Source organism: Dinoponera quadriceps, unplaced genomic scaffold, assembly GCF_001313825.1.
Source record: "Dinoponera quadriceps isolate SergipeBrazil2010 unplaced genomic scaffold, ASM131382v1 scaffold610, whole genome shotgun sequence".
Taxonomy (NCBI): domain Eukaryota; kingdom Metazoa; phylum Arthropoda; class Insecta; order Hymenoptera; family Formicidae; genus Dinoponera; species Dinoponera quadriceps.
In genome coordinates, this window is record NW_014554699.1 from 185,274 (window position 1) to 204,410 (window position 19,137).

Here is a 19,137-nt window from a genome sequence, read left to right on the forward strand (position 1 = left end):
ATCCTAATACTACATACATATAATATTATATTTGTAAATTATTATTATCGAGAAAATTTCTCACTAACCACAAGGAAAATGCTGTACTAAATGCTAGATTTATTTTAGAAAATGTATAATATATATCAGACAGGAGTGTCGAAAAACGAAAAACGTGATCGATTTGAAATCAAACAGCCTATGATTTGAAATCATGGAATTATTCGAATTTGAACCAATTAGATTCGAAAACAAATTCGAATCGAGTCAACAGTGGTTCAATTCGAATTCGGACGATTCATTCACCTCTAGGAATTATTATCATTTTATTTTGTTCCTCTTCATACAGTAAAAACTTTTATGTAAATAACGGTCTATTGACATTTTTGTGTTACTTTAACAAGGTGAATATATTAAAAAGTAATATGTTAACAAAGTGATGAAGATAATGAAAAGTGATATGTTAACAAAGTGATGAAGATAATGAAAATTGATGAGAAATACTAACATAACATCACATATTGTGTACTTTTTAACATATTCCTATGTTAAAGTAACACAAAAATTTCAATGGACCGTTATTTATACAAGACGTTTTATTATGTAAGCCAATAGCTGCTGGCAGAATAAAGTCACGTACACGTGACAGCGACCGTCAAAGTGTTAATTAACGTTGACACTAACGTTCGGCAGATAACTTCACGTATCGCCATAGAGCTAAAGCTGAAGAGTCTAATTGGCTTCCGAGCGTCGTTGTAAAACAGTTACCTATCAGCATTGACCGTAAGACGCAAAATACCTCTCGAACGCGTGCCGATATTTCATTCTAGAGTTATTATATTTCTCAGCGAGGTGTTACAGCAATTAGGAATTTGACTTGCTAAATAGAAATTAGACGTAATTCTGTTTCGGCATTTTGTTTGCTTCCCGTGTTATCGTGCCTTGACATATCCATTGACTTCCTGTTTGATGTTTCCGCTTCTTCTATCGTTTCTATTATTCAAAATCGAGACTTGTACACGTTCTTTATTACAGACGAAGGTCCGAATAACATAGATTTTTAGCGTAGGAAAATGGAAGGCCGCAAAAAAAGAGGGGAAAGGTACCCGTTTTTGAAGCCTGTGATCAAGTTCATACCGGCTATCTCTTTATCTACAGTATCTCCTTTGGAGCGAATGCCTACAACTATGAAACTTTCTAATATGGCGATCGATTTTTTGTAAAACAATAATTAGTCTCGACTGACTTGCAAAAATTAATTATCAACTGTTACGCATAGACATCAACGCGATCTTAATAACGTAAAAAATTGATTAATTCATAGTTTCATGATTTAAAAAGTGACGCGTTTCCTATTGATCAAAATTAATTTAAGCATTTACAAATTTTCAAGCATTTTGAAATAAGTAGCGAATAGTGAAATTCAGGCGAGATCGAATTACGTGATCTGAGAGATTTGGAGAATTAATAGTTAACTTTATGTTAATTCGCGTCGTTAGAAATAAACCACTGCAAGTCAATTTGGCGTTCTCAAAGATTATACTTATTTAAATCATAAGTCAAGGGGAATTGCCGTACGAGCTCACAACATTTCGATTCGCGCGATTTGTCGAATGTGCGACACTTTTTGATGACGGTCTTTAAATCCGACGACATTCCAACGAAGTTCGATCGTCACAGTCAGTCGATCACAGTCAAAGGACGGTTGTGACAGTTTCTTTTTTTACATATTTCGGAACACACAAAAAAACCATAATGAAACGAATCTATGATTCATGAACATGCACAATAGTTGTCCGGACAGTTGTCGGAATTAAATATGTATGTCAAAATAATACATTCGCATAAATAAATGTGACAATTATTTGACCAATTACTGCACATGTAAACAAATTCGCTTCGTCTTATCTTTTATGTATTCCGAAGCATGAAGAAAATTTATTTTAACCGTCCTTTGACCAACTAACTATACAGGCGACTCGGCCTTCAATTCTGAGAGCGAATCTTTCTACGGGGAAATTTTCCGATGTCAAAAATTTTCCGGTTCGTAGCCACGCAGGAAGAACTGCGGTCTTGATGTAGGTCGTCAAGAGATTGCGGTGGACATTGTCGCCGGTCGATTGTGAGTAGAAGACAGTCATGCAACCGAGAAACAGAAACGATGCATGAAGAATGACAGCTGTTTGATATTGCTCTCTTCTCCTCCTTCCCCTCGGAAAATTTAATTATAACTCTAATAATTCGTTTGGTGATCGTTTATGTTAATAAACGTTTATGTCGACAATTACAATTAAATTCTCTGTGGTGAGGCGGGGGCCACTTCATATAGCTGGGACTAATAAGGATTTTTCGTCGAACTTTGGCGAAAAAAAGAAAGGTCGGATTCCACATGATTGAAACAAGTCGCCGAGAGGGAAAGCTAATTCGGCGATTCGAAAGGTACCGCATAAAGTGGGCAGCGGGCTCTCACGACGTGCTGAATACGGCAATAGTTGACCATGACGTTGAGTGACTTGTATCACACGAAAAACGACGCCTAGAATTAAGAGATCCGGTTGTGCCGTCCGCGGATAAGAAACCAGCCGGAAACTGTGATACAGAACCGGCTATTTTTGCGCAATTCCACTCTGCTTACATGACCCGGTCGCGTAGTTCGTGTTGAAATTACAATCATGCGACAATACCGTTTCCTCGGCCGTCTTCGGGCGGCATTTTCTTTGCTGAACCGACGGTGTGTTAACGTTTCGCTAATGAGGAGAAATATCATACTTGCTTATCCTCATGATACATTACGTTGTTTAGCACCTAGTTCGTGGGTCACCCCGACCTCAAACGCCAGTTCGACCTTCCACTCCCGCGGCTTTTACCATTAGAAAGACCGCAACGCGAGATAAGGTCGGCTAGACCTTCACACGTTGGAGGAAAGCCACGGTGTGTTCTCTCAGTTAGTCGTGAAAAGGTACACGAGATGTTCGATCTCAGTCCCTACCCGTCGGAATGCAGCCGAAGTTACAAAACCGCAGCTGTTCAAACAGAAATACGGCGCATCGACCGTCACAGAGATTGTTGCAAAACGACGGGATATTATTCATGAAGTGTATAACTGGTGCGTACACACGCGGCCACCGGTAACCGGCGTTGGTCACTTCGCGATTTTGAGATCACTTTCACTGCCAGGGCCGGCTCCAGTCGTCGATCATGTCGGCGATCTCTTACGTCGTGCAAAAGAAACCATCGCAAAGCGCATATTCCGCTCTTTCACCTTGATTAAAGCTCGGGTGAAACTCGAGCACCCCGTGGCTCGTTTACGAGTGGCAACTTTCATAGAATATCTCTTGGGATACGATTGGGATCCAGTGCGATTTCCTAAAATAATCATGGATTGGGAAATCTAGCAGCAAATTCTGGCTGGATTGTAATGTATCAAAACATACGATTCTAAGATCGTATTTGGTTACGCCCGGTCTTTTTTGCTTTCCATTTTACATTACGATTGAACGAAACATATGAAACATTCAGTATTTATATTTTACAAATACACACACTATGCGCTATTAAGCACAGTAACATTAAAATTTAACCTTGTTTATCAACTTCCTAATCTGATATTCGGTCAAACTATCACTCGACTCGGGCGATAACAGTCGCTGCAGCGCATAACCAATCAGTATTGCGGAAATGAGGCTTCATCTCATGTTTGGTTGATATTAAAATTATGTTGTTTACATTGAACAAATCCAAGTCAAACAAGTACGTATACTAAGTCCAAGGAAACTTTTTTCCCTGTGTGTGGAAAGCGCGAGTGAAACACACTGTGCATGTTATGCACGGAGGTGCAAAGGAAGGATGCAAATCGCGCAACTCTATAAAATCAAGCCGAGGGATCGTATTAGCGATGCGCGTGTATAATAATTGCGTGTGTAATAATTGCGCTTTAGGGCACGCAGGTGTGTGACGAAGCCGGCCCTGTTCACGGTCCATTGCCGGCAGACATTGGACAGCTCTCACAAGTGCCGAAACACGTACTTTCCGAATCGGCACCGTGAACGGTGCGTCCTCGTAAGGTGTTACGTATAACGTAATTGTTAAGCAATCCAAGCCGTGAGATAACAGGTGGAAGAACCTCCCAAAATGAACGAACGGTTACGTCAGTTTCGCTTTATGGTGCGCGACGTTATTAATGACGGTACAGTAAAGGATAAGGCCAGCCGCATTTCGGAAGTTGTTTCGCTCAAAGCGAATAATTTCCGCTGTCATACGATTATATTTCATTTTTTTCTTCTTTTTCTTTGTTTGCTCTTTATACTGTCGATCGTGGAATACGGAATTTATCAGGAAGTTGAGGCCGGGGAAACAAGTATTTTCAATGCGTAAGATACTCAACGGATATCGAGGAATCGTGACGTTTGCGGAATTAAGAATTTTGCATAATAATTGTTTTGTATATAATTGCACCAGGTGATTATTCTTTTTAATCGCTCTGTGGTCAAATATCTACGCTCTTTTCCAGGAAGAAAATATAATGCTTCCGATAAAAAGAATACAATTTTGTTGAATATTACCTATGAGATACAAAGTTAACAAGAGCAGTCAAATTAACGTTAATGATCGACATAATTTCTATCATAAAGAGAAGAAGAATAAAAAATACATGTCGAAATTACATAGCGAATTAATTGCTGTGCGTAGTTATTGAACAAAATGACGGAGAGGAAGTTGAAAACGAACCAATTAAAGGTTTAGTCTCTTTGACCTAAGATATAGGAAGAAAAAAGCGTTGTGACGTACTTTATCCTAGAACTTTGCTTGGTCATTTCCTTATTAACGTAAAAAGTTTGTTAGCATAAAGTTGTCAACTGAATAACAACGGATAAAAACGAGAGCAGTTCCGAGAACAGAGCTAGATCTATAGTTAGTGATAAAATGCAAATAATTAACATATGATTATCGTTTGATGATGATTGTCAGGTTTTCTCGTCGTGACGTCAAATAATGATCTTTTAACGACAACAGCGCAATATACCGAAGGAAAAAAGATATCGTTAGAATGAAACGATTTGTTCCCAGTAATTCCACAGTCAATAATGTGCGGGATGTTGCTAATGTCTAGGAATATTCTAATACTACTGATATAGTACTGATATTTTTCTATCAATACCGAATATTTTTGCATTGACATTTTATTTCGATATTCGTACCCATATTATTTTGTATTTTTATTTCATGAAAATTAGTGTGCATGCAACCTACGCTTTAAACTCATCTCTTCTCATTTTTGTTACATTAGTTGTACAGTTATTTTTGGTTGCTGAAGTAAAAGGCGTCTGGAAAAGGGCATTTTTACAAGTATGTGGAATCTATCACAAGTGTTATGTACTATGTGCGTGTTATATTCTCATCGCAATAACTTTTGGCATGTGATTTTTCACTTTTAACGTCCTCAAACAAGAACGGGATAGGAACGTCGCGTGACGCAAACTCCGTGTCTTGTTTTCTGCCGAGAAAAAGAACCAAATGATATCCCCAGAGTGGACGTTTTCAGACACGCTTTCGGACTTTGTCCGTTGCCTAAACTCGTCTAATAAAGTGTCTGCCTAAGTTTACGATATATCTCGTATATGTAAATTGTTATAAAGATTTTGCAAGCATCTTGTTCGGACTTACAAATCGCGTGACTACGATTGATCTATGCAGGATCTTGACACGTACGACTAGGCCCGAATTTTGCAAGGGATATTAGTACGTTAGATACTTCAACGATAAAGGGGGAATTTCGCAAAAGGAGTCACACGACCATTTCGTCGTAATCTCGCGCAAACGAAAGCGAAGGTCGGGGACTGCGATCGCTCGAGGTGTCATTAAGGAAAAATGTGAAAGGTTTTACGCAGCCGAGATTGCGAGTCTCTCCCGTAGAATGCGTATTTACGTTTTTGTCACCCTTTCGAGCGGAACGTATCCGTCTTTCCTGTTTGCCTGTCTTTATTTCTCTCAGATATATGATAGGATGGCCACGCGATAGATATTCTCTCGCCCTCTAAAGCAGCTCTTTTCTGGGAAATCTCCCTAAATGCTTATTAAGCTATCAAAATCGCAAAATTTATACTCCGTCTGACCTTTTTATCACAACCGCATGTTTTCGCCAACTCCAATCATGTCGTTTTTGCGATAATCAATTCTTTTGTCATAGATTACTTTATACGCAATCGGAAAGTGTTAAAGGATACGGAATAATTTATATCCAGTGGGCCTTCAGTGCTGCGTGATTTGAATTCTTAATTCCTTAAATCATAGGTCATCTTTATTCTTCAACACCTCTGTTGTTGACAAAATATTCGATTCAGTGTGATATTGACGAATTACGAATATATTCCTTTTATTATCTCTCAATCCATATTTTTTATCGTATTATATTTTCAGATAACAGAGAGATTACTGTTTAACTTCTTAGATAATAAAGTGACCAAGTTAAGTGTTTAAATTGTATATCTAATATATAGGAGAAATTCTATACATTAGATATAACATATAGAAAGAATATTTCTCATGTTAAGTTCAATTGCTTGGATTCAATTAACTCTATCGTTTGTTGCGAGATATTAATTACAAAATAAGCAGGATCCGCCTCGAAAAATGCTAATTAATTTAGTCGATTAAGCATCCGCATACCGGATATACCGGATTATAATAAATTGCAGATCCAATTCACGAGTTATGTGACCTTCGGATATTCAGATATGTTTCACTTTATCTTACGTATACTGGAGCGCGGCGGTGGTGTTAATTCATTTTAATTAATTATAAGAACTCTGGACTTTCTTATTTGAGCTCATTATCCGAAAGTCGCCATAAGTCGCCGAAACAGTTAAGATTCGATTGAAAACAATCTTTTCGCTGGATGATGCAGCAATTAACGAGTGATTATCTTTTAGCGCAGGAAGACACACTTGTGACACTTGATAGGCATGCAACATTTCTGAGAGTCGGTAGCTCCTGAAAATATACCAAGATTCGTATATGCATAATTTATTCACGGTTTGCACAAATCTTGTTTGAATTACATTTATTGCCCAACGAATATATTATACGAAATAAATCTTAGCGGAACAAGTCGTAGAAAATCGTTTTGCATTCTATTGACTTTTTACTCGTCGATAGGTTGTGGGATTCGGGGATACGTTATTGTAGGGAAATTCTCACCGAATTTTAAAGAACGTCCGTCGCGAGATCCGACGACGAAACAACATGTTAGGGGAGGGGAAAAAAAAAGAAATGACTTTTGTACCATATATTAGCGAGATATTTATGAAGAATTTTACGGTGATATTTTTATTTGATGTTTTAGTCCTCCTCTAAATCACGTTGTGACATCTTGTACTCTGGAGAAACCGGATTTATATCTTTTCCTCACTTTTAGGAATTTTATTAAAAGATCCGTCCAGTCACAAATGACATCAGCCCGATGATATTCAAAGATATTTGAATACCCCATGATATCCTACTTAAATATTAAATAACTTTAACTATTGCCGACAAATGATAAATTATACGGATTTCCCTTTAACAGGTAAAAACCCACCTCGGAATGTCGTTCCGCTAGATAAGCGAAAGAAACGAGACGAAATTGCCCGCCTCTGATCCGTCCTGTCGTGAACGGAGTCGTAAAAGCGCATCGAAGAACAATACATGCCGGCGACATCGCGCCGTGATTCACCGTGATTCACCGTAATCGTACTTTCTTTCGCAAAATATCTGGGCGCGCGAACGTCGTATGATTTTCGCGTTACGCATGAAAGGCAAGGAAAGGAATCGTTTCTAAACGTGCTCAAGAATTACGGGGAGAGTTCGATGTCAAGTGTGTGCACGTGAAATGCACGCCGCATGCAATGACTTTATTTCTTTTTCTCGTTGCGGCATTAGCGAGGCTCGTTGCGAAAATCGTCGAAGGAAATTCCGGCGTAAGCCGGGAGTCTCGTTGTACACCAGACTATCACTATTAACCATATGTCGCCAAAGTCAGAGGAACACGTTGAAATGAAAGTCTCACGTGATTAGAAGGGATTACAAGGGATACCTCGAATTTGGAAGTACCACGAGATACGTACTTACAAATTTAGAGGTACTATCGCGTAGTATCTCCAAATTCGAGATACGATAGTCTCGAAATGTGAACCTTCGACAATCAACGATAGAAATTGGCGTTACCGAGATTTTTTGTGCGTTACGAAGAACGAAAGTGCGGCATGCCGGTCGCGCGATAAGTTCGAGGTTTAGGGATCATTAGCTCGGTGATAATATGCCTTTTTCAACGAGGCAGCCGAGTTTTGTCGGTCTCGTAAAATATTATTGGTATTACCACATACACACACACATGCGCGCAGTTGTATAATAGCCTCCCTTACCAAACGATCGGACGTACGATTTACGCAACGATACGTCCGCAGATCGTCATACATTTCACAATATGCGTATCCGGATTAACAACTTTATTCCGGAGAGACGTTTCGTTTCTACTTTATTTTGCAACCTCTTTCGACGTGCGAGAAATGACATTGCCATTTATATAATTTAATTTCATTTCACGGCGGGATTAAATGTCAGCAACAATTTGCCAGCTCGGATCGAATAATGCAACGTAATGTCCCGTTTTCACGTGCAACCTTGTCGCTCGTAGTCACGCGCAATCAGAAAGTGATGATGGACGAGATTGCGTCATAATATCATCGTGTCCGATAATATACTCCGCATCGGCGGACTTCTCGCGTGACTATTGAAGTATTTGCACTTGGCTGTCGACCGGTTTCCTTCGGTATTGAAGCGTCTCAGCAATGCAACGCGATAATTAGAACGAGCTTTCTCGCTGGGATAATTAACATTACTCATCTCATCTCATTGAAGAGAGAGAGGGGGAGTGAAAAGAAAAGATCCTTAATGCTTTTGGTGAGAAAACGGACTGAACGCGTCATAGTACATAAACGATAGACCGGTATGTAGGCTATGCTACGGCTACTGGTTTTTACTTGTTATGTTCTAATAGCATTAAGCATATGCCGCTTACACGAGTCGTCGAGATGCGAATCCTTATCCGGTGTAATTTGCTTTCTTATATAAGTCCATCTAGCGAGTTTACCGCGCGAATCCCGTCATATCACGATAACGATGCCGCACGTAATCAGTTAACCCTGAAGTGATCGCGTGGCGATTATAAGTATCCGCCATTTTAAATTTACATTTTCAATAAAAAAAGTCGCTTTAGAAAGTAATAATATTTATTTGTATGAAAATACAACGATTATAAGAGATTTTATTTAAAACAATATTAAAACCAATTTTTACTTCTTTTTCTCAATTTAAGAACAAACAAATTAGGAGGAAATCACGAGGAGATCAATATTGTTTTTGAAATGATACGATATATATATATATATATATATATATGTGTGTGTGTAAAATTTAACTATCATTTTTTCAAAGTAAATATTACCTACATTACTACAATGTTCTGGATGAATCGAATTTGTGCATTCTTGATACGATGTTCTTAATAGAAATATATGCAGTTTTCCTAGACATTCATTCAGTTACTGTTTAGTATTAATGCATTCCCGTAATGCATCAGTCGTAACAATACTACATAGGAAATGAATAATAACTTCATACAGTTTTCTTTTAGGAGTATCTCTAGCGCAATGCCGTTCAATCTCACGCAGGCTTGCTTATTAATCAATTGAATAATTTTATTATGCATTTATTGTTTTGTTTTCGTTCAGTAAATGGGTTCAAATTTTACGCATCCTTTGTGCGCAATAACTGCAGGAAAAACGTTACCTTGATCTTGAGTAATTTTACTCTTTAGTTACTAGTCTACTTAAAAGTTAATGTAACTGTCCAATAAATGCTAAAAAAATTGATGAAATTTCTACCCGGAACTCCGGTGATTTTAATACGCTCTCTACTGCGGAGAAAACAACGACCTCACGTTCTCGGGGCGCGGTTTATTTTCCATTTCCCGCGATAGACGAGAGCAGTGTCTAACTGATAAGTATTCAGAGGCGCAAGATGGATGCTTATTGGTATCCTTCGGAAAATGCATTTCAATGCGTATGAATAATACTTATCATTCGCGCGACTATTGTATCCAGACGGAACGAAACTTAAAACCGGAATCTAAGACGTCTTTAAGACACCTTAACGTCGGGGGTAAGTAAGATGTCTTTAAAGGTTAATCAAGGACTTGTCATTTTACGCAGGATCAAATGACATTCGGACGACACATCAGGAAGACAGGAAGCCTTCCCGTATCGGGAACGTTATCGGTATTTCTCACGCGGTAAACTTTCTATCGTCGACGCGATTTCTCGCGGTACGAGCGCGCGCGCTCGCGCGACGAGTGCAGCGTGAGCCGTTGCAAAATCGCGATTGCCAGTAGGAGAATTTTCGCTCTTACGGAGCGTAGTGTCGTACGGTGGAAGGTGGGCGCAATATTGAGAGAAATTGCGCGTAAGCGCGCGTACGCATGCACCCGTGCACGCGCGTACGCACGCACTTACGGATGCTGCCGCGGCTCCGAAATCGCGTACGGCGATATTACCGCATCCGCGATACGTAACAAACGGCCTGCGACGACGCAGGAACGCGGAGGTGTATCTCTCTTTTGCGGCCGATTTAAATTGTCGCAAACATCCGGACGCGGTAGACACGCCGCACGCTACGCATCTTCCCTGGCGTTTTGGATAATAATTTGAGGAAAGGTCTTTTGCTAAGATGTTCCCCATATCGTCATTTCCCACTCGATTTTGTATCTAATTTTGGTATCAGTACTCGTCAACCTGATTACAAATTTATATGTCTTAAGGTGTACACTGAAGAAAGGATTTGATAATAATTACTAAAATTTGGTGAATATTTGCAGATATTTTACAGATATTCTGTGAATATCTGAAAATAAAATATCTCAGGCACAACTTAAAATTTACAGGCATGAAACATCTGATTATATGTCTAATATATTTTGCTAGAAAATGGAAATTGCCACTTATCAAATCTTTGGAGCTCATTTTCTCTGGAACGCTATACCTTCTCTAAATCGCTACATCTTAAAAAGAGAGATATATATATAATAGCTTGGTGAATACTTTAATTTGATACTAAAATTATTGATATCAAATTTGGGTAGAAAATCGAAGGGGAAAAAATAGGGAACATCAATGGACATTTAGCTGCATTCTTTTTCGGCAATTGCTCGATTTATAATGGGTCGCGCGAAGAAACTGCGCTTCTCGTCTTTAATCGCGCGATTATGGAACTATCGAAAAGACGTGAATTAATGTTGATCGATTGAGCGATGTGTAATTAAGAAATTGAGAGATTAGACACGGTTGCGTACGACGAAGATTTAATTTCACGTTGCGCGTGTTCTGCCTCTTCGTCGCCATAGGTAATTTCGCACGACGCGGCATCAACAGAGATTCACACGCGCAATCGTAGCTATCGGCAATCACTTCCATATGCCGAGGGATGCGATCACGTAGTTTCCATTATAATAGTTAAAGTCCGCGTGAAATGAATTCCCGCGGCACAGGCGATGAACGGTTTACGTGATGGAAGCTACGTCTACGTGCTAGATGCTACGTCACTGATGATGTACCGGAGCTACGAAGTGCAATTCGGAGGTTGAATCGCAGGAGAGGCTCTTGGAAATCTCGATGGCACATTTCGTTCGCAGAATGTCGTTAAAAGAATCCGTCGCATTTCACTTATTAGGCCACACCGTTTTCTATTAAGAATGGTGGAGTGATCAATTATAATCGACATTACAGATCCCACCATTGTCTGAAAAGATTTTACAAAATTTAAAATCCTTTTACACATGTAAAGTATACACGCTTATAGAACTGGTTTTTCATTTTCTGGTTAACTCGTGGTTTAAATTTAAACTGACGATGATGCAAAAATTGTGTTTGCTATTCATGGTTAATCATTTTAAACCGGTGGTTTTGTAGCGGTAACTTTTAAAATTGATTTACTAACTGTGAATAGAAAAATTTAATTTTTATATTATCAAGTTAAGTCTAAACCACAAGTTAACCAAAAAATGAAAAACCGGGTCACAAAGTTGCGAAATAATAAACTAAAGATTAAAAATGCAACAAAATTCCAAGAGTTTACCTAGTGTTGCACTATTTGTTGTATACAACTGCCAATTTATGGAAACGTTTGCCTAATATAAAAGCTCTACCATTCGTACGTATAAAATAACGGTAGCTATACTTTAGATCACACTAAAGAGCAACGGTGTATCAATAAAACCGAGATTAAAAGCCTAATAAGAAAGTGAGGTGGTCGAACAGGTTCTATAAATTGCGCGTAATGTAGATGTAGGATGATAAGTAGAGCAATAGTGGTGTGTAACTTTCTTTCTCTTTCTCTCTCTTGTATTATTCACTCCTTCCACCGCACTTTCCCATATACTTCTATATCTACTTGCATGCTCATTTATATGATTTTGCTCCTATATCATACTTAAAATATCAAGAATTTACCATTTTTAGTTCCGCTTAGACGAGAACGCTTTCCCTTCGAAGTACGGCCGTTGTTCCAGCATCCTCTTAAGGAAATTATAAGGCCCAGTGTCGTACTTTCAATGGCACATTAAGATAGCTACTCATAAATTTCGTATTTATCAAGCAAAATTACGTTCCTACATATTTATTTCAATATTTAAATAATAAATGTTAATTTGAAACAAAATTGAGGAGGACATTGACACACACACACATACATAATATTACAAATACGAAAACACTGTCATATTTTTTTTTTCTTATTAATGCTTTTCTATATATTTAATCGTTAATCTAATCAGTTGATTTAATTAAGATAATAGAAAGAAGTAATATATAGATGTTTGAATGATAAATAATTCTTAAATTTGTATGTAATGTCTTTAAATTAGTCTTTAATATCAGTTTTTAATAGTTTTTCATCCAAATTTTATTTTTTTTTAATATTAAAAATAAAAATTATAAATAGCACGTTAATCTCTCAAGGAATACGTATATAAAATGTCAGCTTCAGTTTGAAATATTTTAGCTCTCGAGTGATCAATCTCTTCCCAATTGCAGGAGCAATTAACTAATATTTCGGTGCATATTTAATGCAAGTTTCAGCGAATTCTTATCAAATTTATTTTGCCTCACAACTTCTTTAAATTGCAAAATAAACATGAAGAATATTTTGAAAATTTACATTTAATTAAATTTAATCGCTGATCAAGATTCTTCAACGAATCGTCGAACCCATCGATTTCCGACAATTTTTACGGTATCCTGAGATCCTTGGATCCTTGGACGTTTAATTATTCGATTTCGCAATTCTCAGACTTTAAAGTTCTCAAATTTCAGCTTCTCAGTCTTTCGGCTTCTTTTTAGTTCTCTTAATATCTAATGAAAAGTTATAAAAAAAAGAGGAAAGGTGGGAAAAGAAGTTAATATTACAATTCAAAATAATTCCTCTGATTTTTGCTTGCTTTTGATACAATAGCAACGGTAAAAAAAAAAAACACATTTATCATCATCATCGTTTCCGATGTGTAGAAATGGTATGCGGCTGGAGATCTTCGCGAAGATTACGATGTAAGTTAACCGCGAGTTGCACAATGAGCGTACAACTGAACGGTTTTTTTACACCCGGTAAGAGGGGAAACAATGAGTCGTTAAGCATCGGTTTGTTCAATTACCGACGGTTAGAGCGCGATAAGTGATAATCAGTGGCTTTTAACACGATATTGTGATTAAAGGATCATCAAGTATATTCGCGTTGCATGATTTCACATTACTGAGCGCCGGTATTGTAAATTAATCTCACTTAACAAGCGCCGCTCGTGAGTGTCTCTAGTGATTACGTGGATCACTACTGCCGTTGTCGATTTATGGTACCATTTCTCATCTAGCGCGCGATAAAATGGCGCATATTGCAAATAATCGATCCCTATTTCAACGCTGCGAAAGGATCGCTCGCCTTTCCCCCGTTTTAAAATGGATCATGTTAGGTTTTTGTCTGCGAAAGTTTCATGCACACACCCACACATACACACCGGTAACGGTAATCCCTGGCAAACGCATTAATTTTAACAATTATATCTGCCGAGTAGCTTGACCCTTGCTTCCTATTCGAGCGAGTTGCAAGAACGGTGCAAGAACTCTCGATGGCCCGAACTAGAACGGAATGAATTAATCGCGACTCGGTTGGCAAGTGGAGCATCTGGTCTGCCGGCCGTTTTTTGCGGAATACCGAAAACGAGGACTGGTCCGGGTGAGATCTTCGTGTTTTCATACACGCATCTTCTCGAGGTCGTATTAAGAAATCGAACTTCGGGCGGCGAGTAACGATGTCTGAGAAAAGAGAGATCGCGAGTATTGCGCAACGCCCGCCGGTAATTTATACCATTCATGGTTAACAAATACCACCGATATTTGTGAGCAGCGAAGCTATTTTGCACTCTCTCCGAACTATAAATTGCCGAACAAACGTTTGGCTCGCTCGATGTTGACCCTTTCAATCGCGTCGCTCATTGCGCCAAGGCTCGCGGTAAACTCGCGGCTAAACTCGCGATTTCTTCGCGAGGATATCACGTACGGACAATTGGCTACTGTTTAGCCCGCAACCAATACCATGTGGTTTGGCGAGTTAATGACCGATTCGTTTTCGCAAGATTGCCGCAAGCCCGCAATTTCACATAATTCCGAATGAAGTTCAACCCACTCGGGCTGAATTCGCGCGCACGCTACACTTACGAGACCTAATCAAATATCGACTAAGTATCGCGTTCTTTTTGCCGGTTTTCGCCGAAGGTGCAAATGGATCTTAATTTGCGTTTGAGTTAAGAGCCTCGCGCTCTTAATGAATGGCGTATTAAACCGTCTATTACAAGAACAGCGGTTGCGAAGCTACATCTAGGTAGAAATTACAATCGCTGCGAGATACCGGCGCATACATGCGGTATTCATTGAGTGTCGAACTAATTGGTGAAAAGCTACGAATGCGGATATCATGTTGCATGTGTAATCTGAACAACCGGCTGCTTTCCGCACCGTCGGAAACGGCAACGGATGAGAGAGAATGGGGTATTATCTAATAATTAGGCTGCGACGCGCATCAACGTTAATTGAGGGAGCGCGCACTTCTAAATTGACGGCACGTCGGGTCGCCTGGAATTAGCAATTTGCAGATTTAGCGATGCGTGCGTCCATTAGTTAATGGACCGGGCTGAAGGCGGAACTGAGAAGTGCCTGACGAAATGTTCGCCTTGAATAACGAATTCTCTAACTCAGCATACCGTGCAATATGTGTCCGGGAGAATTCCACAACGGCGATCTTCTTGCCGACGCAAAATCTTTCCACGACACCTTGAGTAGCCCCGGCAACGTCACGACTGGGGAGAGGGGAAGTGGGGTGGACGGGTGAATTATGAAAGGCAACCTTGATCTAGCCGATCTCCTGGCTAAAAGTGTCCCCGATATAATTCGTCGGGATTAAAAGTCACCCACGACTCGTGCCAGCGTGACCGCCCGCTCGAAGAGATTGTGTAACTCAAGGTCGCGAAATGTCTCTGGGCGGCCGTCTGGACCGGCGAATTTCTTGCCGCGGGTAGGCCGCGTTCAATTAACGGTGCGAAGAAGAACAAAAATCGAGCGTTTCTCTTTGCTTCTCTCCTTTTTACCGTTACCGTAGTATTTTCACTTCCCTTTGACGGCGCTGTTGACAGCACGCGTTCACATTCCTGTACGATGATTACGACGAAAGGTGGCCGTTAATTGTAAAATTACGCAGTCGCATTTTTCTCGCTGCGTCCGCGCGCTGGCGCGCGCGAATCGCGAACTTACATGCGCGAACGTCTTTCGTTCGACAGACAGAATTCGGATGAGCGACATGCGCAGGAAATCCTGTTGAAAATTTCCATGGTAGATTCCCATAGAAATCCAAGGGAACTCGTGTGAATCCATGTAGGATATTAAAAATTCATATGCAAGATACAAAAATTGTGTGTTAAATTTAACACACTTTTCATGTCCCAATTGGGCTATACAGCTGTTAATCATCGATAATTTTGAAACTTCGAAGCTTCGATATTTTCGAAATTCGAACGTCAAAGTTTTTAAAAGAAAACACTAGCTCTAAAACGGTGCACTCAAATTTTTATGTTAATTTAACACAAGTTAAATATGTTAAAGACACAATTATTATGCATCACAAATTAACTTAAAGTTAATACATTAATCGACACTGAAGTGTGAAATATGTTACTTTAACATGTGTAATTTACATTATATTACTATATATATTGAATATCGACAAAATAAAAAATGTGGAGATGACGTAAGCGCAATATGTTTAGTTAACACACGGGTATATAAACATTTAATTCAAAAGTTTTAATAAGGAACGTTTTAATACTATAACCGCGGAAATATTTTCCTTTCCAGAATCGTGAATGGGTCATTTCTGACTCATTTCTTTTTTTGTAATTATCCGATTTTTTTAAATCTCGTGATATTGTTTAATTGTTTTATGATAAAGAAGGCTTCCCAATGATGAAAATCCGAAGAAATGGGAAAAAAGAGCAAATGAGTAAAAAAATGATTCAGCCGCAATTCTAATGTTCACGTAAAATGTTTCTTACTATGTAAGAATCCACATGGTGTGTGAAATCCATATAGGAATCCACATGCATCGTTGCCTAAGACTCGGGTTTTTGGCACAATTCCCCAAGGGCAACCGTAGGATTTTATATGGATTCCTACCTGGTTCTTTTCAACAAGGAATTTACTTGTTATCTTTTTCACAAAAATGTTCACAAAAATATAATGTATTATTAATGAGAATGTTAGAAAACGTCTTGGAAACATATATTTTTCTCTTTCTTTTTTTTTTTCGTAAATTGTACCTCATACATTTTAACGCGGGCGCCACGATGCGTCGTATCGGTGCATCGAAGCATCACGTGGAAACTGAAAAATTGCCTTATTAACTTCCCACATTTAATTCGGGAGTGAAAGCAAGCTGACCGACTTACACGATGAAAAATTTCCGATAGCCAGCGGTCTCGCAAGAATTATATAACGGACCGCCCGAGTTTACGGTCGAGATGCACATCTGGTTGAAAAACGTCATCTCGGTCACTTATGTGATTAATATTAATTGCACTGCTCCTGTTTCAGAGGTGCAAGGTGTATTCTATATCGTGCAATTGCATGTGATAATCGTTGCATACATTACATATGTAATTAGTATAAACGTAACTCGGTGACGTAAAATTAATAATAAGTACCATAATTATAAATGATACATCAAATTAATTCTTGCGTCAAAACGCAAGAAATATCAACAAGAAAGAAACATCAACATCGTCATCGGCTGTTATGCGCTTTATTTCTAATCTCATTATACAAATAAATTTCATATAAGTTTTCACGTGCGTCAAATGTTTTTCTAAATAATTAATAATAATTAGTACCATTAAATATTCCGTGACATATTCTTGGATAAGAACGTGACGAAGTCTTATGGAAATTAGTGATATCTCAGTGTGCGAGCTATTGCGTGAGAAATAATTGCTGTTTGTTGTTGACATGAATTAATTTTTTCGTGCGGTTGATTATGCAAATCTATGTACATACACAACATATTGCCCCGACAGAATAAATCTGGCAAATATATATGGTATAAATATATACGGTGTTTTCGGATCCTTCCAATCGCGAAATTTCTCTTTCGAAATTCCGGATGCGTCTCTACGGGGAATGTTCACTTAATTAAGTATATACAATGCATAGGTTCCTTCTTTACCTTTTTACGTCGGCAGCGCTTGATGTTTCGTATTTATTGTCGAATGTAGGTCAATGCTTGTCTCTTAAGCGATATTCGACTGTTGTAATTCCAACATGCAACTGTTGAAAAAAATTGTTTGCGCAAACGGTGCGCATGAATTTATTACCCGGTACGGTTTGATACTAGCGTAGTTAAATTTGCTTCCTTTGTTTTCTCTTTTTCAGGTAGAATAACAGCGATTTGCCTTGGCCTCCTTGCACTTGTGATCGGTATAGTGCTCAGTAGTATACCATGGGTCGATTATATTATTCTAAAAGTAAGTAACGAATCATCGAATTGCGAATTCACATGTACACGTATACTGTGCGAATTTATGCGACGAATGAAATTACAATTTAAAAAGGAGATGATTATTTACGCTAATTTGACGGTATTTACATGCGGTCGACACGACCGAAAGCGTTTGCCGCACTTTCCACGTCGGCACGATAACATTGTCGTAAAAGAGTAACGATACATGTTGGCGAGATAATGATGTAAAATCATATTACGTTCTTGAGATAACAATGTAAGATCAACGATATGTTTTTTCCTCTCGGTTCCGTTTCACTTTCGAATCCTGTGCAAACAGATCATACATGTTCGTAATTGAACAGATAATTGAGTACTGAATATTCTATGTTTTTTACGGTACTTGCGTGTAAAGTAATTTGCATTCTCGGCAAATACCGCGGCGAGTCTCTTTCACCGTCAAAAGTCTCTTTAACTCATGCAAATTACGTTCGAAGAGATAATTCAAAGAAATTGTCAAATTGTTATTGTGTGTATCAAAATCGCGGTGAACGTATGTTAATTGTGATTTTCCATGATGGTGTTACCTCGCACTTGTTTCAACTGATCCAATAATTTTCCGTATGCGCACTTTTATTATGGATTAACGATGTGTTACCGTTAACGGCGATGAGTTATTTAGAAAAGATTCATGCCATCTCATCTCGCAACAAACATCACCGCGTAATAACGTTGTAGTCTTACGTTCATTCGCAACTGGGTCCATTTCTCCATAAGCAGTCAACATGTTTAATTGCTACAAAGTTCTTGTAACACACGTGGAAATCCGTATTCGGCCCATATACTTTCCCATCCGCGTGTTTCCTCTGGAAACTTTTCACGGAATGATCTGATACTCAGAATACACAGGGAGTTTCGACCGAGAGAGTTTTCGTAAGAAAAGTTTCGTAAGAAAAAAATAAAATTCATAGAAAAAATCTTATGAGATCTGATTGGAATCTATTCCGATTTTCCGAAAAATAATGTATTCTAATTGGGACA

At 38.7% G+C, this 19,137-nt stretch overlaps 1 protein-coding gene across 1 annotated transcript in view; it reads left to right on the forward strand.

Annotated features, from left to right (window-relative positions):
* Nucleotides 1-19,137, forward strand: part of LOC106740879 (scavenger receptor class B member 1-like) — a 44,790-nt gene that overhangs the window by 20,041 nt on the left and 5,612 nt on the right. The window contains exon 3 of the mRNA XM_014612343.1: nucleotides 18,030-18,121. Within this exon, the coding sequence (XP_014467829.1) occupies nucleotides 18,030-18,121 (92 nt within the window). The remainder of the gene's footprint in view (nucleotides 1-18,029; nucleotides 18,122-19,137) is intronic.